The sequence below is a fragment of the Chanodichthys erythropterus genome, chromosome 20, assembly GCF_024489055.1.
Source record: "Chanodichthys erythropterus isolate Z2021 chromosome 20, ASM2448905v1, whole genome shotgun sequence".
NCBI lineage: Eukaryota > Metazoa > Chordata > Actinopteri > Cypriniformes > Xenocyprididae > Chanodichthys > Chanodichthys erythropterus.
In genome coordinates, this window is record NC_090240.1 from 26168936 (window position 1) to 26194533 (window position 25598).

Genomic DNA, 25598 nt, shown 5'->3' on the forward strand with positions numbered 1-25598 from the left:
CATTATGGTAACATTATAGGTCATCTTTTGATCAATTTAGTACATCATTGCTGAATGTTGAGTATGATTAACAAAGTTAAAGTTCTGCTCATGTTTCAAGGCACATGATTTTTGTAAGAAAACAATGTTTTGTAAAACAGTTGCTATACAGAGCATATTTAAAGGTGGTATGTGGTGTTCATAAAGACATTCATAAAGGTTTTTTTTTTTAACTTCATGAATGTCAAATGCATTGCTCTTGTAATCTGTTCAAGTAAGATAACCAACCCACAAAGTCACCAAACTAATAAGGTTGAGAACTGTGTGGACAGACTGCAAGGTTATGACACCCTACAACTCACTGTGACACTCCACCTCTCCTCAGTCTGAAATGCCATTTACTAATGTAAATGACTAATGTAAAAAATGGCTGTTACATAACTATAGACAATTTCACTATCACGTCACCAGCGTTTACATTTTAATGTATTTCAGTGATCATTTGTCATCGTCATTGCTTTAAAATATGGCATTAAATATGGCATTTAAATTAAAGGGTTAGTTCACACAAAAATTAAAATTCTCTCACCCTCATGTCGTTCCACACCCGTTAGACCTTCGTTCATCTTCCAAACACAAATTAAGATATTTTTGATAAAATCTGAGAGATCTCTGACTCCTCCATAATATAATCAACACTTTCAAGGTCCAGAAAGGTACTAAAGACACCGTTAAAACAGTCGATATGACTGCACTGGCTCAAATTTAATTTTATGAAGCGATGAGAATACTTTTTGTGCGCAAAATCAAAACAAAAATAATGATTGTATTGAACAATTTCTTCTCTTCTGTGTCATTCACCTACACTGTTTACGTTCAGCGCTTCCAGGTTCTATTTCAGAACGCCAACTCCTTATTGGTCGATGCTGTTCACATGACCAGCACGACGCATGCATGTGAAGCTGACGCAGGAGCGAGACAAAAATGAGTCGCCGTTCTGACATGAAGGTGAGTAATTAATGACAGAAATTTCATTTTTGGATCAACTAACCCTTTTAAGAAATATTCTGATTTCATTACATAAAAAATACAGATTTTTAAAAAACTTTATATAAATTCAAAGCATATGCAGACAATCACTTAATTTGACTGTAAGCCTTTTTCATAGTCCACTGCATGACCGCAAATGATTATGCATCTTTTGTACAAACACAAAAGACCATTATCAGAGTAAACCACTGACAGATAAACAGAATATAAAGATGAAAATTTGCACTTTAATTCTGTAAAATCCATATTTTGTTTTTTCAAGTTTTGGAGGGCTACTAAAATAATAAAACAAAATAAAAATCCATTCAAACTGAACAAAACGGGCAAAATATGATTATTTTTATTGAGGTAATTTATAATTACACATGATTAATTTGAATTTGAATACATGGTCACATAACTTGATCTAGATAAATATTAATATAAAACATTAGGTGTTACACAAATTCAAGTATTGCAAGAAACACGATTCAAAATGTACTGTTTTATAAATCTTCTAAATAAAACAGACACGATTACATAAAAAAAATCTACATTTATCACATTTGGACAACTTCTAAAATAACTGAATAAATCACAATGTAAGAATGTAAGTGACATCTAGAACAACAAAGAGAATGTGAACACGTAGTGGAATATAAAACAAGTCCACAATGTGCTCTTATACATTTATCTGCTCTCGCCATCACATGGATTCCCACAGAACATAACTCTGTTTTCCAAACGGGCCCGTTCAGCCGCAAACACTAGTTTATGACTTGCCAATGTCTCCTTAGGACCTGACCTAATCAGAGTTGGGTCCTTATTCTATATTAAGAAAGAGAGAAGCATTGGAAGTGATCAATTTACTCAGATTCTACAACAAATACAGAGAAAAATTATCTATCGTCTCACCATCACAGCTGCAATGAAGGAGTCGATAAGGTGATAATCTGCAGGCCCGTGACCACCTTTACCAAAGTTGCCTGGAACTCTCATGTCTGCGGTGTGCTTTGTGGTCCTATTAGTGAGGAAGTCAAACACTTTGATCTCATGTCCATCATAGGACAGTTCCCCCTTGTGAGAGAATAAACAAATAGGTGTTAAGCCCCCTTACAGTCATCAAAGTGCTGGAATGTTGACATAAATGAGCAGGAAGTCATACCTTACTACCATGGATAGATGTTCTGCGTTTACATATTTCCTCTGTAAATGCTACCATGGTGAACGCAGCAGTCAAGCCTCCTTCAAATTCCATGGTTACTACCTGCAATAAATTAATTAAATAAATAATAAAACAATATACTTTGTTAATGACAGGAAACATCATTACTGATTATGTGACAAGCAAGAATATACTGTATGAGATTCTCCAACCTGATTTGAGCACACATCATTGTCACATTTGTAGACACAGCGGCCATAAGGTCCTGTTGTGAGGGCTTCAGTCACAGATTCAATATCAGGAACCGAGTTTTTGCAAATCACTGAAACTGGCCAGCCAACCTCCCCCTGATTTAATAAGCATACATTCTTTTTGTATTAAATACATCAAATGATTATAATAAACATCAAAAAGTACAGTAAAGAAAGTTTTGAGGTCTGTAAGATATTTTAATATTTTTAAAGGAAGTATTATATGTTCACCAATTCACCAATTCTGTTCATAAATACAGTTAAAATAATAATATTGTGAAATATTCTTTAAATTTAAAAGGTTTTCTATTTGAATATATTTTAAAATGTAATTTATTCCTGTGAGGACAAAGCTGAATTTTCAGCATCATTACTCCAGTCTTCAGTGTCACATGATCCTTCAGAAATCATTCTAATATGATGATTTGCTGCTCAAGGAACATTTCTTCTTATTATCACAGTTGAAAACAATTAATATTTTTGAAAAATACTGTAATAGATGTTTTTCAGGATTCTTTGATAAATAGAGAGTTCAAAAGAACAACATTTATTTGAAATAGAAATCATTTGTATGTTATAAAAGGTATGTTATAAAAGTCCTTACAGTCATTTTTGAGCAATTTAATGTGTCCATGCTGAATGAAAGATTTAATTTCTTTAAAAAAAAATCTTACTGAAGCCAAACTTTGGAATGGTAGTGTACAGAAATACGTTACTCTTTTCACTCGATCCAGGTAGATCTTCTTTGCAGAGTACGCACAATCCCCCTCTACAGGACAGTCTAAACAGCGATTTGCAGCGTTTGCTGGCTAGGAAAATTGCAAAATAATTGCATTTTTAAGAAATCTCACAATGGCAATGTTTTTCATTTAACAGATAAAAAATAATATTACATAATATTAAAAAACCCAACCTTGTTCTCTTTTGTGAAGTGGCTAAGCGACCCAAATGATGAAACTTTTACACACCTGTAAAATAAAATCCCAAAAACTATTATTTCACCATCTAAACCAGGGGTGGGGAACGTTGATCCTGGAGGGCCATTGTCCTGCAGAGTCTTCCGGATTACTAAAGTTACAGGCAGGCGAGTGTTTTTTTTTCAGGGTTGGAGCTAAACGTTAGGAACATTAATACACAAAGAAGCTGGAAAAGTTATATTTGCGAAAAGGAGTGTTAAAAAAGGCAAAGACAGAGCTAAAACTTGAAAGCCTTTTCCATATTATTGACCCAATAACATGAGGTTAAAAAAGACCATCCCATGCAATCAGCCTGAACATATAGAGAAACACTGATAAAAGAAGATAAGACATTCCATTCATTCTTTCTATGCATTCACTATTTTTTCAGCCCAGCTCTATCACATGTGTGCAAGTCATGTTAGATTAAGTGTACCTTCGTCCACCAGCCCAATGATGAATCAGATCCAAATCATGGCAGGATTTGGCTAACAGAGCAAAAGAGCTTTCTGCCTCGTTTCTCCAGTTTCCTCTGACAAAGGAGTGAGCAAAATGATAGAACCCCACCTATCAGAGAGGACAGGGCTGACACAACACAAAGAGACATTGCACGCAGCACACGCACACTGCAAGTTTATTTAAACACATCCTACCGGTTCGAAATGTTGAATGTGGATGACATCTCCAATTACTCCGCTGTCAATCAGCACCTGATTTGTAGAAAAAAAAAATTGTACATGTTTACTTTTGCCTGAGAACTAATATAATTGTTTATTAGGATTTAAAGGAAAGTGTAACTACTTTTATTTTGTGGATGACTGGGTCGTATCGGAGAACGTGGCACACCGTGAGCATGACACCACTCTGAATGCAAGTCTCTACAATCTCTGTGCAGTCCTCCTCTGTAACCTTAGAAATATTATTCATTTAATAATAAAATAAAATCATACAAAAATCACAAACAATACCACAGATGTTTGTGTATCAATGAAATATAGTATGAGAGTGAAAAATCGTGTTTATGTAAAAGAAAAAAAGAAAGAAAAAGCATTATGTCAAGGACAGGGTAGCATTAACGATTTTGTCATTATTTACTCACCCTGATGTTGTTTCAAACCTATATAAGTTTCTTTCAAAAAAGAAGATATTTTGAAGATTGTTGGTGACCAAAATGTCTGGTCTCCATTGACTTCCATAGTGTTCTTTTTTATACAATGGAAGTCAAGCTACTGTTTCATTACCAACATTTTTCAAAAAAAAATCTTATTTTATATTCCACACAAGAAAGAAACTTATCCAGGTTTGGGACAACATGATGTTCATAAATAATGACATAATTTTCATTTTTGGGTGAACTATCTCTTTAAAGGGTTAGTTCACCCAAAAATTAAAATTATGTCATTTATTACTCACCCTCGTGACATTCCACATTCGTCGTCTGAACACAAATTAAGATATTTTTGATGAAATCTGATGGCTCAGTGAGGCCTCTATTGCCAGCAATATCACCGAACCTCTCAGGATCCAGAAAGGTACTCAAAACATATTTAAAACAGTTCATGTGACTACAGTGGTTCAACCTTAATATTATAAAGTGACAAGAATATTTTTTGTCTGCCAAAAAAAAAAAAATAATAACAATTTTTCAACAATATTTAGTGATGGCTGATTTCAAAACACTGCTTCGAAGCTTTACAAATCTTTTGTTTGGAATCAGTTGTTAGGAGCACCAAAGTCACGTGATATCGGCAGTTTGGTAGGTGATCCGAATCACTGATTCGAAACAAAAGATCCGTAAAGCTTTGAAGCAGTGTTTTGAAAAAAAAACGCCACCAAAATGGATAAAATGTCCCTGAAATTCCAGATAATGCCCCTGAATGAGTTTTCTTGTTTTTTTATATTTGTAGTGTACACAAGCAAGAATGCTGTTTTCCTGAATATCAGCACAATTGCAAATGTGATATTTACTTTATACTAACAGTTCAAAAACCAAGAAGATAATATGAAATTTCTTTTATTTTAGACACAATATTGTATGTCTTTGCCAACGAAAATAGTTCTAACCAAAGCCACAGCAGAACAGTTGTGTGAGCAACACACAGTGGTGTTTCGTTCCTGAATGAATTCACGTTTGGAAAGAATCAGTTGAGTGAATGATTCAATGACCCATTCATAAAGTCAGTCACTTGCTTTGTTCCTGAATGAATACGCCATTTTGAATGAATCGGTCATGGAGCCTTTTGGCAAAAAGTCACTTACAGCCATTGGTTTCTCCAGCAATACATGGTAGCCTTTCTTAGCTAAAGCCACAGCAGGGTCCTGAAGAGCAAAACAATGGTTGGACACAGCTGACAACTTGAAGTGCAAGTTATGTCATTCATTAACAATTAAAAGTTGCTAAGCACACCATGCTGATCTAAAAAAAAAACTGTATCATGTGAACACTGCCCAAACACAAACCTTGTGAAGGCGATCGGGTGTGCAGATCAATACAGCATCTGCAAATTTCTCTCTCTCTGCTATACAATGCCAATCTATGCAAAAAGCAAACAAATGTACTGCAAAAAGAAACACAAGCAACACTTTTATTGTAACAAAAAGCTTGAAAATGAAGCTGGACATACCATTGAAAGTGTTTTGATCAGCCACTTTGTGACGTGCCTGAAGCTTCTTTCGGGCAAAATCTCTAGGGTCAGCAATTCCTACTACCTGTGAGGAAACAGTTATAGTCATGGTTATTTTGGTGGTGATGAAAAAACAGATTTGCTGACTGTCGATGTGAAGATTGAAACACAATTCATACCCGCATGCGGTCAGGATAAATCACAGCATAGTCAGAATAATTTTCTCCTCTGTTGCCAGCTCCAACCACGATAACATCCACAGGCGAAGGCATTATAGCAGACCCCTGCAGATTTAACAACCCATAGACTTAATGTTTTTTAAGTTTCATTCTTCCTTCAACCAAATAATCAGTAAATACTGGCCAAACATACATAGTTTGATCTAAATATTAAATAGTCTAGCTTTTGACATCTTACCATGCAAAACTCCTAAGACTGAGTATCTGTGGTTGTTGGGACTTTGCTTTATAAGTTTGTCTTTCCTTTAACTTCACAGGATTATAAAGGTCAGTGTGGCTTTATGATGGGTTAGATACTAGTTACCAGACTGCAGTAAATCATTAAGTCAAAAAACTGGCATTTTAGCATGGTATTTATGCTAAATCAAATCTTTGCAGTGACAAGCAATAGACTGTGAATCTGAATGGCAGAGACATTAAAGCGAACTTTTCTTTTTTGTAAACAGATCAAACGCTTTGTGATATTATCTGAAGAAATAAAGGGGCGGGTTTTGTTTTTTCAAGCGTTACCTTATATCGAGCTCCCAGCGCGCTTTAACAACGCAATAATATCTCACATCGGATTTCTTGATCCTGAATCAGGTTATGTGCGTGATTACATGTATAAATACAAACATCACCAGTGATTACATATATAAACATATGTAAAACAAAACGGAGAGACAATTTAGGCTGACAGCTTCTGTTTCAGATGACTGGAGCGCTCGGCTCATTCACTATGGATTTGTTACTTCCGTGTTTACGTTTGAGCGATGACGTTTAAATGACGCAAGAGCAACACTTGAAAGAACATGCCATCGTTCCACGGAACACATACAATTTTTGAAGAACATCCTGGCCTAAAATTACATAGAAACGCCATAAAAGCACTTTCATAAATGATACACGGTTTGTGGCCTATAGGGTACAAACGGGGTAAAAGACACACCTTAAGGAATATTTGCTATTTACTAATCCAGTCATGCTATAATTGTAAAATATAGCCTATATATATATATATATATATATATATATATATATATATATATATATATATATATATATACATTTATTGGCCATTGATAAAGCAACACATTTTGTGGCAAAATAAACAATCAAAGTAGTTTGTTTTAATAAAAAATCATATAAACTTAAATGCGCTGAGGGGGGCCTTTTACAAGTGGGGTAAAAGGCCCACCATGGGCTTTTTACCCCACTAGTGATGTAAACATAATACTGAGTAATATTTCAGTTAAAACTTGTTCAAAATAACCACTTCTGCAAAGGTTATACCATTTTGTGTTTATTTTTTACTTTAATAAATATTTAAAACATCTTACTTTAATAAATAAAAAGCAATAAATACAACAGATATGCATATATTTAAATCATTTCAGAAAACATGGGACATTTTCAATCTATAATAGTTATTTTAGGCATATTTCACAAGTAAATCTGTCTCCGTTGTGATCAGAACAATCAGTGTGGGCCCACTTTTCGAATCACACATCAAATCCATTCACTGCAGTAGAGGCATTCAGCATCTTTCTCATCTGCCAAACACTCTTTTTGGTGTTTTTTTTTTTCTTGACATTTGTTGTCCTTTTGCCTCTAATATGCTTTTAAAAGGAGAAGATGTTAGGACAGTGGCAGACTCCGCTTTCCTCTTTCGTGGTCTGTGCTGTTGCAATTTTGAACGCGGAGACAGTTCTTTTATGAGTGCAGCAACTGACAAAACAAGTATTCACAAATTATAATAATAGAAAAAGCCCAAAGAAAAAGAAAGAAAGAAAATAGATTCTGATAACAGGTGGTCTGTAATATCTGTAAAGGTGGGAGTATTTTCATGTCACACATATGGCTGATCTCCAGTAGTTAAAATATCTGACCTGGAGATTACTGTATTACAAAACATAAAGGTTTTGTAACCTATTACACCTATTTGCTATTTGTCTTCTGTATTCTTTCTTATTTCATATATCTCCTTTTCTCAGTCGAACTATATTTTGAGTTATGGGTTCTCAAATATATGGTAAGTACAGTTTTTCCTTCAGGAATTACAAATCTGATACTACGTGAGATTTATACTATAGAGTTTCCACTTCTTTTTCAGTCCATGTCATTAATTCAATTTGTTCTTTGAGCTGGATGAATGTACTGGTTTTATGTTAATATATGTAGGCTTTTGCATCAAGATCACCTGAGGCAGTACTCCCTCTTGTGGACGCAGTGATAAATACAGCTGTCAGAATTGAATCTGTAATGCATTTATTTAGTTTTTACCAAAAATCTACATTCACACATTTAAAAGGTGCAACAATTTGTCATATACAGGATTTCTTTTAGCTTTTAACTGTTCTAAACTCACCCACGCGATCATTTTGGTGTCACCTAAGAGCCACTTCATAAAATTTGCTGACGACACAGTGGTCGTGGGACTCATGACTCGAGAAAGTGTAGAGGCGAGAGACAGTTGTGGTGTACTGAGTGGTGGAATTTCTTCAGAGTAAGACGATACAAGCAATGTCTGAACTTGAATAGACATTGTCTTGGAGGGCTGAGGGACAAACATCCTAACAAGAACTACAAGACTGAAGCTTTTTCAACAGTTCATCAGTCAGCTAAACAACACCATGTCCCCTCCACAAATCAGAAAACTGCTGAAGATACTGACCTACTAAGCCCAACTAGTTTCCAATGCAGACATAATTTCTATATGCAGTATCTCACAGAAGTGAGTATACCCCTCACATTGTAAATATTTTATTGTATCTTTTCAAGTGACAACACTGAAGAAATTACACTTGTATAACAGTGTAAATTTGCTGTCCCCTCAAAATAACTCAACACACAGCCATAAATGTCTAAACCGCTGGCCACAAAAGTGAGTACACCCCTAAGTGAAATTGTCCAAATTGGGCCCAAAGTCAATATTTTGTGTGGTCCTCTTCCACTCCTCCATTACGACATCACGGAGCTGGTGGATGTTAGAGACCTTGCGCTCCTCCACCTTCAGTTTGAGGATGCCCCACAGATGCTCAATAAAAAACCCCGGGTTTAGGTCTGGAGACATGCCTGCCCAGTCCCTGCGCCATGGACGGGCATTGGGGGGCCTGGCCCGCCCTGTGAGTCACTGGTGCCCGCCCTGGATGAATCAACTCCAAGTCCCACCAACCACCAGTCCTTGCTTTTTTTTTTATCAATAGGCTACTATTATCAAAAGTTATCATTTTGTATATACATAACTCCTGGATAAAAATAAAAATGTGTTTGGTCTGATTTAAAATAAATAAATAAATTAAATGGATTTGATTGGTTTGTCGATAGTGAGCGCGGAGGTTGTGTGCTAAGCATAGCGCTGCCGCTTAATGTAAGCTGTCATTTTTAAACAATTATGCTGGGATCTCGTGTGACAGTGACTGAGGATATACAGCGTTTCTTTGATCAAAGACCACCAAAGTTGGCAGGAGAGATCAGTGAGGTAATGCTAGGCGAAAGCCCGAGTGTTGCTGTGAGACTGACGCGCTTCTGCTGTGATCTTTGTTTGAACTATTTTCGCTGCTAAAACAGAACAAAAACAGTCAATATTGAGTCTAAAATGTAAGTAAATTCATATTACTTGTTTATAGAACTGCCATATGAATCAATGTCACATTTTCAGTCGTGATGGTATTATTCGGCACTCTTGGTCGTGTAATGTTGCTTTACTGTATCATGTCATAAATATAAAAACTCCACATTTTGAATTTTTACTGCAGTATTCAACCACGGCTCGTCTGTATGGGCAGGTGGGGCAGAGCCCAGCAAAATATTCATCCAAACATAGACCTCTATATACACTGAATTAATAATAAATTATAAACGTGTTCAGCATTCTGCAACAAATATTTTTCAGATTTTCTAGTCATAAAGTGAGCAGAATATATTAAATGTAGCGCAAGGATTCGGCAGGCATGAATCATGATAAGCGGGGCATCCGGTCTCAGAGCCCTCCCAGCTCTACAGCGCCACACAAATTTCCAATGTAAATCTGTGGTGTAAAATGGAACTGCAGCACCCTCTCGTAGAGAGCAGATTTCTGGCTGCCCCGCTCATTTCCATGTGACGTTACCTCACGTAAACCTCGCTCGAGACCAAGACGACATCAGTCCGCTTCATATGTGTCTGTATCTGGTAAGTAACTAGATGGCATGTCTGTTCTTCCTATGTGGAGTAGCGTATTAAATGAATGAGAGTATAAACCTTAATTTAAACGTGCTTATGTGAATATCTTTTATATATAATTTAGTAGTTCTGTTGTGTTTGTTTTATGTTTTTTTTCTGAGAATAGACAATTCCTACATACCGTGTAACATCCTAAAACACCATTCGAACACAATAAATGCTACATTGAGGCAATTCAGATTTTATGCGTTTGTTTGTACTAAAGTCTGTCAAACATCATTAGAGCGCCACCCTGAATAACGCAAGGACATTCGAATTCTGCCAAACTGATGTGTTCAGCGATTAGGATATAAAGCTTACAAAATGTTTATCATAAACTAGCACTAAGACCCAGAATCTGCCCTACCTAAATTTATGGCCAGGAGACGCTACTGGCAGGATGTTGACTGAGTTTCTTTGTTTCTGCTGCGCTCATTTTTTTCTGCTGCGCACATTTGTTTCGATTTCTCCTCGAGAGGCAGCGCGAGCGCATCAACAGCGCAACGTTTTGTTAGCGTCAGTACAATAGTCAGTACAATATATTATTATGCAATATCGATAATATGCTCTATCGATAATATAGATATTATTATGCACTAAGCCACTTAGACTAAATGAATGCAGAAGCATTATCGCGTTTTGGTGATTCCCTAGTCATTTTTTTGTTATTGGCGTTTAAATCAGGCCAGGTAATTAAAATTCTCTTTCACTAGTCCCTTTAAAAAAATCAACTTGTCCCGGGCAATGTCGAGCCCTGCGACGTGTGTTTAGTTCTTCCTCTTTTTTTTTTTTTTTTTTCCCATTTAATTCATAATTAATGTTACTATGCAGTGAGTTTGATCTCATTTGTGCCCCCCTGAAAAAAATGTAATGCCCGTCCGTGAATTTGTGTCTGGCGCCGGGTCTGTGCCTGCCCAATTGATTACCCTTTACCCTTAGCTTCTTTAGCAAGGCAGTGGTCGTCTTGGAGGAGTGTTTGGGGTCGTTATCATGTTGGAATACTGCCCTGCGGCTCAGTCTCCGAAGGGAGTGGATAATGCTCTGCTTCAGCATGTCACAGTACATGTTGGCATTCATGGTTTCCTCAATGAACTGTAGCCCCCCTGTGCCGGCAGCACTCATGCAGCCCCAGACCATGACACTCCCACCACCATGCTTGACTGTAGGCAAGACACACTTAGGTACTCCTCACCTGGTTGCTGCCACACACGCTTGACACCATCTGAACCAAATAAGTATCTTGGTCTCATCAGACCACAGGGCATGGTTCCAGTAATCCATGTCCTTAGTCTGCTTGTCTTCAGCAAACTGTTTGCGGGCTTTCTTGTGCAACATCTTTAGAGGAGGCTTCCTTCTGGGAAGACAGCTATGCAGACCAATTTGATGCAGTGTGAGGCATATGGTCTGAGCACTAGCAGGCTGACTCCCCACCCCTTCAACCTCTGCAGCAATGCTGGCAGCACTCATACGTCTATTTCCCAAACACAACCTCTGGATATGACGCTAAACACGTCAAAAAGTTGACGTCAATTTGATGGGGGTTTTTTTCGACATCAATTGGACATCAGTGTGTAGACGTCAAATGGATGCCAAGTTTTTACCTTCAATTTGGTGTTTTTTTTTTCTACATCAATTGGACATCAGTGTGTGGACGTCAAATTGGCCTAAAAAGTTTACGGGGGTTTTTTTTCAACATCAATTGGACATCAGTGTGTGGACGTCAAAAAAGCGTCGTCAATTTGATGGGTTTTTTTTTACATCAATTTGATTTTTTTTTTCGACATCAATTGGACATCAGTGTGTGGACATCAAATTGATGGGTTTTTTTTCGACATCAATTGGACATCATTGTGTGGACGTCAATTTGACATAAAAAAAATGACGTCAATTTGATGTTTTTTTTTCTACATCAATTGGACATCTTTGTGTGGATGTCAAATTGATGTCAAAAAATTGACATCAGTTTGATGGGGTTTTTTTTCCACATCAATTGGACATAAGTGTGTTGATGTCAAATTGGCCTAAAAAAATTGACGTCAATTTGATGGATTTTTTTCCAACATCAATTGGACATCAGTGTGTTGACGTCAAAAAACTGACGTCAATTTGATGGGGGGTTTTTCAACATCAATTGGACATCAGTGTGTGGATGTCAAATTGACATAAAAAAAATGACGTCAATTTGATGTTTTTTTTTTTCTACATCAATTGGACATCATTGTGTGGACGTCAAATTGATGTAAAAAAATTGACGTCAGTTTGATGGGGTTTTTTTCCACATCAATTGGACATCAGGATGTAAAATTGACATAAATTTTATGGGGGGTTTTGCCACATCAATTGGACATCAGTGTGTTGACGTCAAAAAATTGACGTCAATTTGACGGGGGGTTTTTCAACATCAATTGGACATCAGCGTGTTGACGTCAAATTGACGTCTTAAAACTGGCGTCAATTACATTTTTTTTTTCGACATCAATTGGACATCAGTGTGTCGAGGTCAGTTTGATGGGGGGGTTTTTTCCGACGTCAATTAGACATCAGTATGTGGATGTCAATTTGATGTTTTTTTCCCACATCAACTGGACATCAGCATGTGGACGTAAAATTGACATAAATTTTATGGGGGTTTTTGCCACATCAATTGGACATCAGTGTTGACATCAAATTGGCCTAAAAAAATTGACGTCAATTTGATGGATTTTTTTCCAACATCAATTGGACATCAGTGTGTTGATTTTTTTTTTTTCGACATCAATTGGACATCAGTGTGTTGAGGTCAGTTTGATGGGGGTTTTTTTTCGACGTCAATTGGCATGGCCGCGGGAAGTGGGGGTGCTGCAGCACCCCCTAGTGACGAGAGGGAGATTTAAAAAAGATTGTAACATTTATTTTTTTGGCAACAAGTGTGGGATCAGCTTTGACTAGCCAAGTAATTGTAAGTAGTACACTATAGTATTTTTGTAAGGTGGTGGGGATGGAAATGGAGAGTATTATTTCGTTCGGGTGTTCTTTGCGTAATGGTTGTGGAGAACTGTTAAATAACGTTTAAATAGTCAGAGATTATTTCCTTGTGGTTTGTGTAAAAAGGTTGGAGATGGAGACAGAAAGCTTTATACTGTGCGTGTGTCCTTTGCGTAATGGATGTGGAGAACTGTTCAATAAACAATTAAATTGCTTATATAGTCAGAGATTATAGGGGTAGGGGTTTCCACATAAATTGGACATCAGTGTTTTGACGTCAAATTGACGTGTTAAAATTGACGTCATTAGAACATTTGCATAAATTAGACATCAGGGCTGTTTTGACGGCTATTAAACGTCTTACAGACATAAAATTGCTTGCTGGGTGGAGCGGCAGTCTTTTTAGCTAAACATTCACAGCATCCAAAAATCAAATTAGAACGAGTTGAAATGTTTTGAAATCACTTGCACCTTACCTGATTGAGAGGGACAAAAAATCAGTCTTTCAAGCGATCTGCCTGTGTCCGTTTGATTCTTTTCAAATAGCGCGCTAGTCAGCTCGTAAACGTTGGCCGGCAGAAGCGCCCGTTTGTTGTTGTTGACCGGTAGGACATGAGCTGTTGACACAACTTGCATCTTACGTTTTTTGGATCATCTTTTACCATTTGAGAGTGCATCCAATTCTACACTTTAGATTTTCTTATCCCAGACATTGTTAAAGATTTAATCCCTGCTGCTCCTCCTCGGTCACGGACCATATGAAGTGAAACTTGAATCTCTCATCAGGGGTGGTTGGATTTATTCACATTAAAATATTTATTAAAAGCTTCTTTCTTTTCACATTTTTATTTCACAGTAGGCTGTATATGAACAGGTCTATAAATGGTAATTGGTAGTCGAATCAGGCTCCTCCTATCGAAGCATTGAATTGTCGACTAGGGTCACCCCTGATTATGACAACTGCTTTATAGTTGTAAAGCAGCATAACTGTAGCAGCATAACTCGAAGAGAAACATTTACAGACAAAACACAAATAGCTGAATGAACATTAAAATTCGAAAGTTTGTAATCTGTAAGTTTTACGCTTTTGAAAGAAGTGTCTTATTCACACCAATACATGAAAAAAAAAAAAACAGTAAAACACTCATTTAAAATAACTTTTCTAAAATGTAATTTACTCCTGTGATGGCAAAGCTGAATTTTCATCAAACATTACTCCAGTCTTCAGTGTCACATGATCCTTCAGAAATCATTCTAATGTGCTGATTTGCTGCTCAAGAAACACTTCTTATCAACGATGAAAACTATGTGCTGCTTAATATTTTTGTGGAAACCATGATACTTTTTTCAGGATTCTTTGATGAATAGAAAGTTTAAAGGAACATTATAAATTCTTTACTGTCACTTTGGATTACTCCATGCTAAATAAAATAATTTAATAAAAATCATACTGACCCCAAACAAAACAGTATGTCAGACATGACTACACCAAATGTTCAATTTTGACAAAACTTACATTAGATAATAAAAATTCCAACACAAAAAAAACTGTATAAAATGTTTTTTACACAAAGGTAAATTGTAAGAGACTGTAAGTTACAATACTGCATTCTTATGATTAGAAATTCTTGCCCTTATGTTTGCATGATTAACCATAAATTACAGTAATATAAAGACATAAACCATTCTATCACTATCGGTTCACATTTAAACATCTTATTTATGTTTCATCTCTAATGGACAGTACATGGACCAGAGACTTCTCGCTTTATTCTAGCCCTCAGTCTGCGCAGTTCTACATGGCCACTGTCCACTTTAAGCCCGGTCTCTGTCAGAAGCCAAGCTTTGTCAAGTTTCTGCTCTCCATAGTTCTGCAGGGCAAAGCGCAGGAACTTTTCAGCAAGGCGTTGTGTTCCCAGACCAGCCTCCACACACAGCAGAGCCTGTCCCTCGTGTAGATCCAGGGCTTGTGAAATGTCCTGTAAGCCAGACTCTTCATGGGAACACAACAGCAGGCTACGGCCTCGGCGGCAAAGGTCCTCTGCCCAAACCCTTGGCTCCCCACTCGCATCTGCACTGTGGCCCTGGATGACCTTACTCAAATCAGATACGGCCCTGTCGTGGAGGCCCAGGTGGGCCAGGCAGGCTGCACGCTGCCTGAGGTACTGAAGCTTCATCTCATTGACCGCTCGCACTGCTAGTGTAAGGAGGGCTAAAGCGTGCTCCCACTGACCACCTTCAGAAACAACGCTGGCCTGCTGAGATGCTGCCTGGAAGCACAGAATCAATTTATTAAATACAGTTGAGTTGAATTTGCCTTGAGTAACATAATCACATCTTGGAATCTCCATATTAATGTAGAATCAAAATAGGAAGTATGTTTTAAATAATATTTGTTTAAAATCTTTTAACAAAGTAGTAAACAAGGCCAGTGCTGCACAATACTAATAACATTAGTACTTCAGTTTTCAAAGATAAAATGTGTAAATTATGTGCAATTTAACTGTAATGGGTTGTCTGTGTCTGTTTTGGTTGCGTTTCACATGTGTTTTAGTTCTGTTTCCTGTGTTTGTATAAGTTCCCATGGTTTCTTATTGATTTCATTATGATTTGCACCTGTTCTCTATTTTGTTGATTATACACCCGGCGCATTGTCTAAAAGGGTTGTCCCTATTCTCTTAATGAGTAATGGGTGTGTTTGAGTCTCATCTCCCATTCCCTTTAAAAGCCAGTTGCGCTCGCGCCATGACAGATTCGCTATTTACATGTCGGAATGTGCAAGTGGAAAAACGGAATGCTTCTCTAGCGAGGAAACGGCTCTGCTCATGCGCGAGGTTAAAGCACGCAAGCGGATCTACGGGACAAGCCAGATTCCACCAAAGCATTTTTATCTTTATGCACACAATAATAATCTTTTACATTGTAATCCCTTAATATTTAATTTTTAGATATTTGGCATGTTTGTGTGCTGCTGCACATCCGTGTGAGTAACAAGCAGATAGGTGCATAATACTAACGCTCTCTTTAAATAACAAAAAAAAAAAAAAGTGTGCCATTGACTTTAGACCAGGTTTCATTTGGTCAATGGTGCAGTCTATTTCAGTTGCCTCAAAATAGCAACACACCTCATTTTCAGATCAGCACGCCCATGGGCGCACATAAATTTGCCAATTAAACAACGTGGCTAAATATTTATTATATATTACTAAATATATATATTTCATGCTAAATATACAGTAAAATCATTAATTAAAACATTTCTTTATATTTTTATGGAGCCTCTGAAAATGGAGCAAAACAGTGTAGCTCAGGCAAAGGGAATAAAATATGGACGGTGCATTAATTATTTTTTAATGCAATGAACAGTCTATCTTAATCATATTAACACTTAACACATTATTTTTCCAGTCCTAATTTGTCAAGCTATTGTACTGTTTTTTTTTCTGACAGTGCAGTCTATCAGTACTGAACATATCAATATGCACACACACACACACACACACACACACACACACACACACACACACATTGGTTTCCATGTTTTATGGGGACTTCCCATAAAAAAAAAATGATTCTTAATCAGTACAAACTGTATATTCTATCCCCCTACACCAAACCTACCCATCACAAAAACCTTTCTGCATTTTTAGATTTTCAAAACTCTTAATATAGTATGATTTATAACACACACACTCTCTCTCACATACACACACGCACACAACTAGTGATCACCTGTGCCAAGCGTTTTCTTTGAGCTGACTGAACAAGATTGATTAGAAAGTCAAGAGTTGCTGGATCTTTCTCAGCCACCACACTCAGATAGTTGGCTGCCACTTTGTAACTCTGCTGCCAGGCCTTCACGACACCCCATCTGGCCTTAGCTGCGACATCTCGAGGCTCTTGACCAAACACCTGCTTCAGGTGTGCTCCTGCCGCATTCACCTCCCCTTTACAAACATCATTTAAAACACCAACTTTATAAAAAAAAACATTTAAAGGATTAGTTCACTTTCAAATTAAAATTGCAGCTTCAAATTGTTCTAGAAGACGATCCCAAACGAGGAATAAGGGTCTTATCTAGAGAAACCATTGCTCATTAAAAAAAAAAAAAATTCTATACATATTAACCATAAATGCTTATCTTGAATTAGCTCTCTTCTTCTTCTCTATTAGAATTCTTGCAGTGTAGACATTGCTAAGTGTATTACTGCCCTCCACAGGTCAAAGATTGAACTAAATTGTCATATACAATATGCTAGTGCAAATATATAACAATTAGTTCAAACTTTGACCTGTGGAGGGCAGTAATACACTTAGCAGTATCTACACTGCCTGAATTCTAATAGAGAAGAAGAAGAGAGGTAGTTCAAGATGAGCATTTATGGTTAAAACATATATAATTTTTCATTTTTTTTTTTAGAAAATGAGCAATGGTTTCTTTAGATAAGACACTTATTCCTTGTCTGGGATCGTGTAGAACGTTTTGAAGCTGCAATGATCATTTTGACCTTCAACCGTTTGGAGGCCATTGAAGTCCACTATATGGAGAAAATTCCTGGAATGTTTTCATCAAAAACCTAAATTTCTTTTAGACTGAAGAGAGAAAGACATGAAAATCTTGGATGACATGGGGGTGAGTAAATTATCAGGAAATTTTAATTTGAAAGTGAACTAATCCTTTAACAGACATAATGTGCAACATACATATTTTTAATTTGTCTAACACATTTAATGTGCAATAAACAACCTACTGGCCCTCATACTCGACTCCTATATGCTGTATACTGCTCCCTACCTTTGGCAAGTAGTGTATCTATGTACAGGAGGTGCCACCTTGGTTCCCTGCAGTCAGTGTTCATTAGTGCTCCACCAATCAAAAAGGCCTCTCGCAGGTGTTCCTCCCGGCAGGGTACAGGGTTGGCCAGCAGAGTGTCTGACAGGCTGCTGCGACAGTGCTGACCCAACCATTCACTGACGAGTCTCTTCGCTTTGTCTTTAAGTGACAGCATGCTCTGAGTGACCTCCTCAGCACCACACTGAAGGGCAACTAGTATGTCTAGTGTGCATTCCTGGTGAATTATTGATATTACAGTGTCAGTTTACAAGCATGCAGGAAATATTACTTTAATGTGTGGTTTCTCAGACAAGGCTTAAGCCTAGTCCAAGACTAAAATGCATTTTTGAGCTGTCTTAACTAAAAGCAACTTGTAGTGACTTATCTTAAAATATGCCAGTGCCATTGTTTTGTCTCAAGATTCACACCAGTAATGTTTTTTCTAAGGCACATTTAAAAAAGTTACTTAAATGTCCTAATTTAACTAAGGCGTAATCCTGGCTTTATTTAAAGGTGCCATCGAACGTTTTTTTACAAGATGTAATATAAGTCTAAGGTGTCCCCTGAATGTGTTTGTGAAGTCTCAGCTCAAAATACCCCATAGATTTTTTTTAATAAATTTTTTTTAACTGCCTATTTTAGGGCATAATTAGAAATGCACCGATTCAGGCTGCGGCCCCTTTAATTCCTCACGCTCCCCGCCCCCGGAGCTCGCGCTTGCCTTAAAAAGCATAAACAAAGTTCACACAGCTAATATAACCCTCAAAATGGATCCTTACACAGTGTTCGTCATGCATGCTGCATGCATGCATCAGATCATGTGAGTACAGTATTTATTTGGATGTTTACATTTGATTCTGAATGAGTTTGATAGTTCTCCGTGGCTAAAGCTAACATTACACACTGTTGGAGAGATTTATAAAGAATGAAGTTGTGTTTATGAATTATACAGACTGCAAGTGTTTAAAAATGAAAATAGCGACGGCTCTTGTCTCCGTGAATACAGTAAGAAACGATGGTAACTTTAACCACATTTAACAGTACATTAGCAACATGCTAATGAAACATTTAGAAAGATAATTTACAAATATCACTAAAAATATCATGTTATCATGGATCATGTCAGTTATTATCGCTCCATCTGCCATTTTTCGCTGTTGTCCTTGCTTGCTTACCTAGTCTGATGATTCAGCTGTGCACAGATCCAGACGTTAATACTGGCTGCCCTTGTCTAATGCTTTGAACATGAGCTGGGCATATGCAAATATTGGGGGCGTACATATTAATGATCCCGACTGTTACGTAACAGTCGGTGTTATGTTGAGATTCGCCTGTTCTTCTGAGGTCTTTTAAACAAATGAGATTTACATAAGAAGAAGGAAACAATGGAGTTTGAGACTCACTGTATTTCATTTCCATGTACTGAACACTTGTTATTCAACTATGCCAAGATAAATTCAATTTGATGGCACCTTTAAGCCCTGTCTGGAAAACTAGGCCTAGGTGTCTATTATTTCATCCATTTCATAAATAATTTTAAGTAAATCTATAAATATAAATTAAAATTAAAACATGTTTGAAAATGTATTAGTATATGTAGAAGTTGACATTAACCAAGATTATTAAAAGTTTGTTTATTGTCATTTTGTGATATCTAATGCATTAACTATGCGTTAACCTTATTGCAATGTATTACTGAATCATGACCATCAAACCATCTCTAAAACCACATTTTTACAAATAGGTGGAGGTATTTCCTTTAGGTGGAGGTCTTTGTTTTTGCTACCACACCTTTTGCTGGTTCAGCATAAGATAAGTAAATCCTCTTCCACACAAAGCCTGCACATGGTCTGGGTGCTCTTTAAGGATCGCAGTGAAGTCATAGATAGCCGTCTTCCATTGGCCCAACAAAGCATAACATCTTGCTCTCTCCAGCAGGGAATCTATTGCTTCACCACCTAAAGAATAATCGGTTAACTCAGTTATGAAAATAGCAGTGTTATTAGTTACCTTCATCTGTTTCTTTATAATATAATTTCTGCTAAGTAATTATGAGAGTTATATGAAATATAAAAACCAAGATTATATAATGGAAATCAATTACAGACAGAAGTAAATGAAAATTGAAGAGCTGAAGAGGAAAAAAAAATTTTCTTCCCCCAAATAGAACTTGCGTCAGTCAGATAAAATCAGTGGTGTGAAATAAATTCCTGTTTGCATTTGCACTTTCCTCTATATTTGATAACCAGAAATATTTTGTAATGTAAAATAATATATATCTGAATGCGTCCTTGTTACCTGAAGCCATAATGGCAATGGACAAATAAGCCACAGCTTCCCTTATTGCACTTTCTGCTTGTTGGCCACACAGTATACGTTTGGAAGCAGAGTGACAATGTTTTTCTAGAAGTGCTCGGTCTTGTAAAGACGTTACAGAGAGAAGGGGACGTAGACAGCTGGTGTCACCTGAATTAATCAGCTTCTTCAGTAGCTGTAAGACACCAATATAAATAAATTATTATCATAGAAATACCTTAATAATTGAAATGTGATTTAACTATGGTGAGCTGCAGGAGGAATATAATCTGGCACCTGATAGGCATCATAGAGGAAGCCACGATGCAGCTGCAGAATTGCAAGGCGTGCGAGAATCGGTGGTCGTGGGGCTGTGTGCTCAATGTTGAGAAGAAGACGATAAGCCTCCTCAACACGACCCAACTGGTACAGAGCATCTGCTGTGAGAATCTGGGGTCCATCGGCACCGGGCTGTAACTCCATTAGTAGAAGAGCAAGAGCGTGCACACCAGCCGAAGACCTGGAGGAAGCACAGGAGACTGAATAAGACAGTGGTGTCCAATCCTTCTTCAAGATGCCCAAGAACCTACAGATGTTAGTTACAACCAGGGCTTGACATCCATCCGTCAAATGCGGGTGGCTTTCAGCAGTGGCGTGTAACGCAGTCACTCCTACTCTTACGACAGGTTTAATTTAATATATAATATATACATTTTTCAATTGTAGTCTTTTAAAAAAACATCTGAAATAATAAACTAAGTGCAATGTAGTGTTGTCAAAAATATAGATTTTTTCGATACATATCGATACTGAAATATCTGAAACGCTTCTATAACTCATTTTCTACAGAATAGATACATGATACCAGTTGCACTTTCTCACTCTCTCATCTCTCCGACAGCAAGTTGACACACAAACCTGCCTCCCCTCAGCCATTTCATTTGCTGAGGATGAATATCATTGGTGTTACAGGGCTTTACTTTGAGCGTGAGATTGCGTGTATTGCACATAATTTTACTCATTCCCGCAGATTTTGTGCTCACAGCCAAAGTGCGTGCACATAAAGCCACCTTTCAGTACTAAATTGAATACTTTTTCACTGCTTATCACAATTAAACAGTCAAATACACAAAATAATTTCAAAATGTTAGTCTAGGAGAGTATTTACATAAACACAGTCAGTTATGTTTTAAGTGAAAGTAAACAGTTGAGAAAGAAAACGCATGTGTAACAGTATAATAATCCATCTGTCAGGTTTTAAAGTGACAGCAGCCTAATATGCCAGCTGCCAAATTATGAGATAATATTAAAGAGCACCTATTAAATTACATTAAGATGTAATTTAAGTCTCAGGTGTCCCTAGAATGTGTCTGAAGATTCAGCTTAAAATACCTCACAGATCATTTATAAATCCATGTTGTAAATACCCATTTCTGACTACAGCCAAAAACAGGCTATTTTCGTGCATGTGCCTTTAAATGCAAATGAGCTGCTGTGCCCCGCACCCTCACCACGATCACAGTTCCTGCCTCAATTGGATTCTCTGCCAAATAAATACTAACAAGACATTTGCTTGGTTTTGATTATCATCTAAATCGCGATCACTCTCATGGATAGCATAGTTCTTCTTTCATCAATAAAGTTTATTATAGTTAATTTATAGACTGCACCCTAGGGAGGTTGCATATGTTGGCTGCATACGTCATTAGGGCTTTCTCATTTCAGAAAAGTAACCATTCTAAAATTTCTTGTGAGAAAAATATAAATTAATATCATTTATTGCTTACTTTGGAATCTAATGGTTACTTTTCTGAAATGAGGCAGCCTGAATGATGTATGTACCCAATAAATGTGAGCTCTGGAGGGTGCAGCTTTCAAAATGAGACACAGCAACTAAAAACTTCTAGTCTGGTGTGTGTTTCCCAAAAAGCATTGTTAGCCAACTAACGTCGCAACTTCCATCGTTACTAAAATAGTTCAAACGAACATTCGCAAATTGCACCGCAAACTTGTGTGGTTGGAACGACAGCTCTCGAGCTGTAGCTAAAAGCATACAGTAGTTACTTGTCATTTACATATTTTAATTTATCAAGAGATTTTAAGCACCGTTTTTGAAGAGTGTGCATGTGCGTACGTGCTCTAGTACGTAAGAACGAGCCTATGATAGAATCTGGAAATAAAGCAAAATAGTTGAGAAAAATGAGAATTAGTCCTCAGATGCCATGTCCGTAATTTCTAGCAAAAAAATCTAGCATTAATTCGATCTCAAACAGATTCACTTAAAGAAGTTATTATTCCACCACTGGTTGAATGACAGGTTTACGGCAATACGGTTTCGGAAAACAGTCGTGACTAGCTAGTTGATTTGTTCAACAATGCATTGTAGCTACTATGGTAGTTAAAGGGTTAGTTCACCCAAAAATGAAAATTCGGTCATTTATTACTCACCCTCATGCCATTCCATGCCCGTAAGACCTTCGTTAATCTTCGGAACACAAATTAAGATATTTTAGTTGAAATCCGATGGCCACCATAGGGAGCAATGACACTTCCTCTCTCAAGATCCATGAAGGTACTAAAAACATATTTAAATCAGTTCATGTGAATACAATGGTTCAATATTAATATTATAAAGAGACGAGAATATTTTTTGTGCGCCAAAAAAAAACAAAATAAGTGAAGGCCGATTTCAAAACACTGCCTCAGGAAGATTCGGAGCATAAATGAATCAGCGTATCGAATCATGATTCAGATCGCGTGTCAAACTGCCAACGGCTGAAATCACATGACTTTGACGCTCTGAACAGCAGATTCGACACACTGATTCATAACGCTCCAATGCTTCCTGAAGCAGTGTTTTGAAATCGGCCATCACTAAATAAGTCGTTATTTTGGTTTTTTTTTGGCACACCAAAAATATTCTCGTCGCTTTATAATATTAATATTGAACCACTGTACTCACATGAACTGATTTAAATATGTTTTTAGTACATTAATGGATCTTGAGAGAGGAAGTGTCATTGCTCCCTATGGAGGCCTCAGGGAGCCATCGTATTTCAACTAAAATATCTTAATTTGTGTTCCGAAGAATAACAAAGGTCTTACAGGTGTGGAACGGCATGAGGGTGAGTAACAAATGACAGAATTTTCATTTTTGGGTGAACTAACACTTAAAGCAGCGAGCTACGTCGTGGTATGGGAAACACACCACAGGTAGGTTGGAGCTTAACCCTACAGAAAGGTGGCCCTCCAGGAGTGCCTATCGACACTGATAAGCCGATAAATATTTTCATGTCATGGCTGATTCTATACTACAGTATTTTGTCTAAAAAAAACCTACAAAGTGAATTTAGGCATGACAAAATTACAATTTACAGTATGAAAAATGGATATTCACTTTAAGACAAAAGGAAACATATTGCAAGACTTCATTCAGAATTTGAAAAATACAAATGTACCTCTGTTTGTTGTTGGTGTGAAGTTCCTCATGCTCTTGTTGTGCTGTAGGGTTTGAGTCAGCTTTTTGTTCTTCAGTCCCCTCAAGCATAACCCTTCCCTGTTCCAGCAGCACAGTGCACAGCAACCCACGGTAGTTCCATGGCACCAGGCACCTAACAGTTACAGCGGTGTCCTGCAGCTGTAATCGGCTCGCCGTAACGTAATCTAGAGCAGTAAGGTAGTGTGAGCCAGCCATCATACGCAGGGCACCCCTACCACAGAGCGCACGGACACAGCTGGGCGGGTGAGGAGTGCTATGTTCAATAACCGCTTGGAAATCTTCTAGAGCACCTTTATGGTCCTCAGTGAAGAGTCGAGAAAACCCTCTGAGCACTTGCACTGTGTTCTGGTAGCTCTGCTGGGCTGGAGCTGCAGCAGCTAGCTGGCTACTTATGGAAAGGGCTTCTTTATGTTCCCCACGCAAGAGGAGGCAGTCTGCCAGACGCACCCGCAGTTCCCTACCTCCACCGTCTGACTCCAAGTGGCAGAGAGCTCGCAGCTGAGCAATAACGGGATCCAACAACTCCACTCCTTTCAAAGACCGAAGGTCAGGCCTCATAAGAACTGCCTCCCTGAACTCCAAGACACCTTTCTCTGCCTGTTGGCGCAGCTGGATGCGAGCAGCCAACCCTATACCAGTGTCCGAGAAAAGGCTCTGGAATTGCTGTCTTGCTGTTGCCGGATGAAGTGCAAAGCCGTCACCCAGATCTTTGCAGACTTCTCTTGCTCGTCCTCCTGCTGAAAAGTGAGCAGCTGCTCTGCCCACCAGTAAACAAGCTCTTTTCTCTGGTGCCATTACATGTTCTGTCTGTGATTCACCTAGTTTAACAGCCAGCGACAAAGCTTCTGCACTTTCTGTGAACTTTCCTGATGAAAACAAGACTGCAGCTTGAAGCTCTCTCACCTGGATATCATTAGGTGAAATGGCAAGTAAAAACTCAACAGTTTTAGTAGGATCGATGCCGTCACTTGCTTGTGTAGAACTCGATGCTTTCTTCATCTGAAGAATGGAATATCTCGGAGACATTTGCTTATAAAAGGCTTTAATTAATAGCTCCACATGTTGAGTTTGCCTTTCTTTAACAAGTCTAATAGTTTCTGATTTATTTACATGAAAGGCTTGCAGATAAAGCTGAGGACCTTTGGGACTTTGAGGGTCTGAGAGCAAGCAGGCCAGAGCTCTAGTTAACTCCAGAACTAACCGTGTGTGGCCCGCAGGTTGGGGCATTTGTTTTCTCTCTAGAAGAGCAGAACATCGTGCAAAAATCTCGTCCGAGGCATGACCTGTCCCCTGCAGGACAGACTCCATTTTATAAAGAGAAGCAGAAATATTATTGGGGCATAATGTAGACAGAAATACAGCAACAAGACCTTTGCTCAGACCCTCAACTGAGTTGTTCGAAACGTCATCAAGCGAGGCCTCCAGAGCTGAGATCACCTCCTCCAAACAACCTGTGTCGAGGCCACGCATGTGTCCTACAGTGGATCCTGCATGATTTCCAAAAGCATGGGTGTACAGAACCGCAGCTCTGCCAGGGTCCCCAGAGAGTAATATTTTGTCCCCCTCTCTGCACAGTTCAGC

At 37.9% G+C, this 25598-nt stretch overlaps 3 protein-coding genes across 5 annotated transcripts in view; 1 reads left to right on the forward strand and 2 right to left on the reverse strand.

Moving 5' to 3' along the window:
• Positions 1-231: 231 nt before the first annotated feature.
• Positions 232-25598, forward strand: part of znf362b (zinc finger protein 362b) — a 57747-nt gene continuing 32380 nt past the window's right edge. The window contains exon 1 of the mRNA XM_067371967.1: positions 232-987. Within this exon, the coding sequence (XP_067228068.1) occupies positions 964-987 (24 nt within the window). The 5' untranslated portion in view covers positions 232-963. The remainder of the gene's footprint in view (positions 988-25598) is intronic.
• zgc:154075 (uncharacterized protein LOC556929 homolog) lies at positions 1143-6966 on the reverse strand. 3 transcript variants are annotated; one of them, XM_067370865.1, is made up of 15 exons: positions 6754-6966; positions 6422-6492; positions 6184-6288; positions 6005-6089; positions 5841-5914; positions 5640-5699; positions 4182-4289; positions 4034-4090; positions 3817-3947; positions 3338-3392; positions 3141-3233; positions 2386-2520; positions 2174-2275; positions 1924-2085; positions 1144-1836 (listed from the first exon to the last, which is right to left on the reverse strand). In XM_067370865.1, exons 2-15 carry the CDS (start codon positions 6422-6424, stop codon positions 1699-1701), a joined length of 1308 nt encoding a protein of 435 aa, XP_067226966.1. In that variant the 5' UTR covers positions 6425-6492; positions 6754-6966; the 3' UTR covers positions 1144-1698. The 3 variants fall into 3 exon arrangements, with proteins under 3 accessions (XP_067226968.1, XP_067226966.1, XP_067226967.1); XM_067370866.1 differs by lacking the exon at positions 6422-6492; XM_067370867.1 differs by lacking the exons at positions 6005-6089; positions 6184-6288; positions 6422-6492; positions 6754-6966 and having other exon boundaries at positions 1143-1836; positions 4182-4282; positions 4794-5699; positions 5841-5913.
• On the reverse strand, positions 15098-25325 carry ttc34 (tetratricopeptide repeat domain 34). The gene is made up of 8 exons (XM_067372134.1): positions 25128-25325; positions 23977-25016; positions 20816-21038; positions 20522-20714; positions 20015-20181; positions 18158-18458; positions 17122-17336; positions 15098-15659 (listed from the first exon to the last, which is right to left on the reverse strand). The coding sequence occupies exons 1-8, from the start codon at positions 25323-25325 to the stop codon at positions 15123-15125; spliced, it is 2874 nt and encodes a 957-aa protein (XP_067228235.1). The 3' UTR covers positions 15098-15122.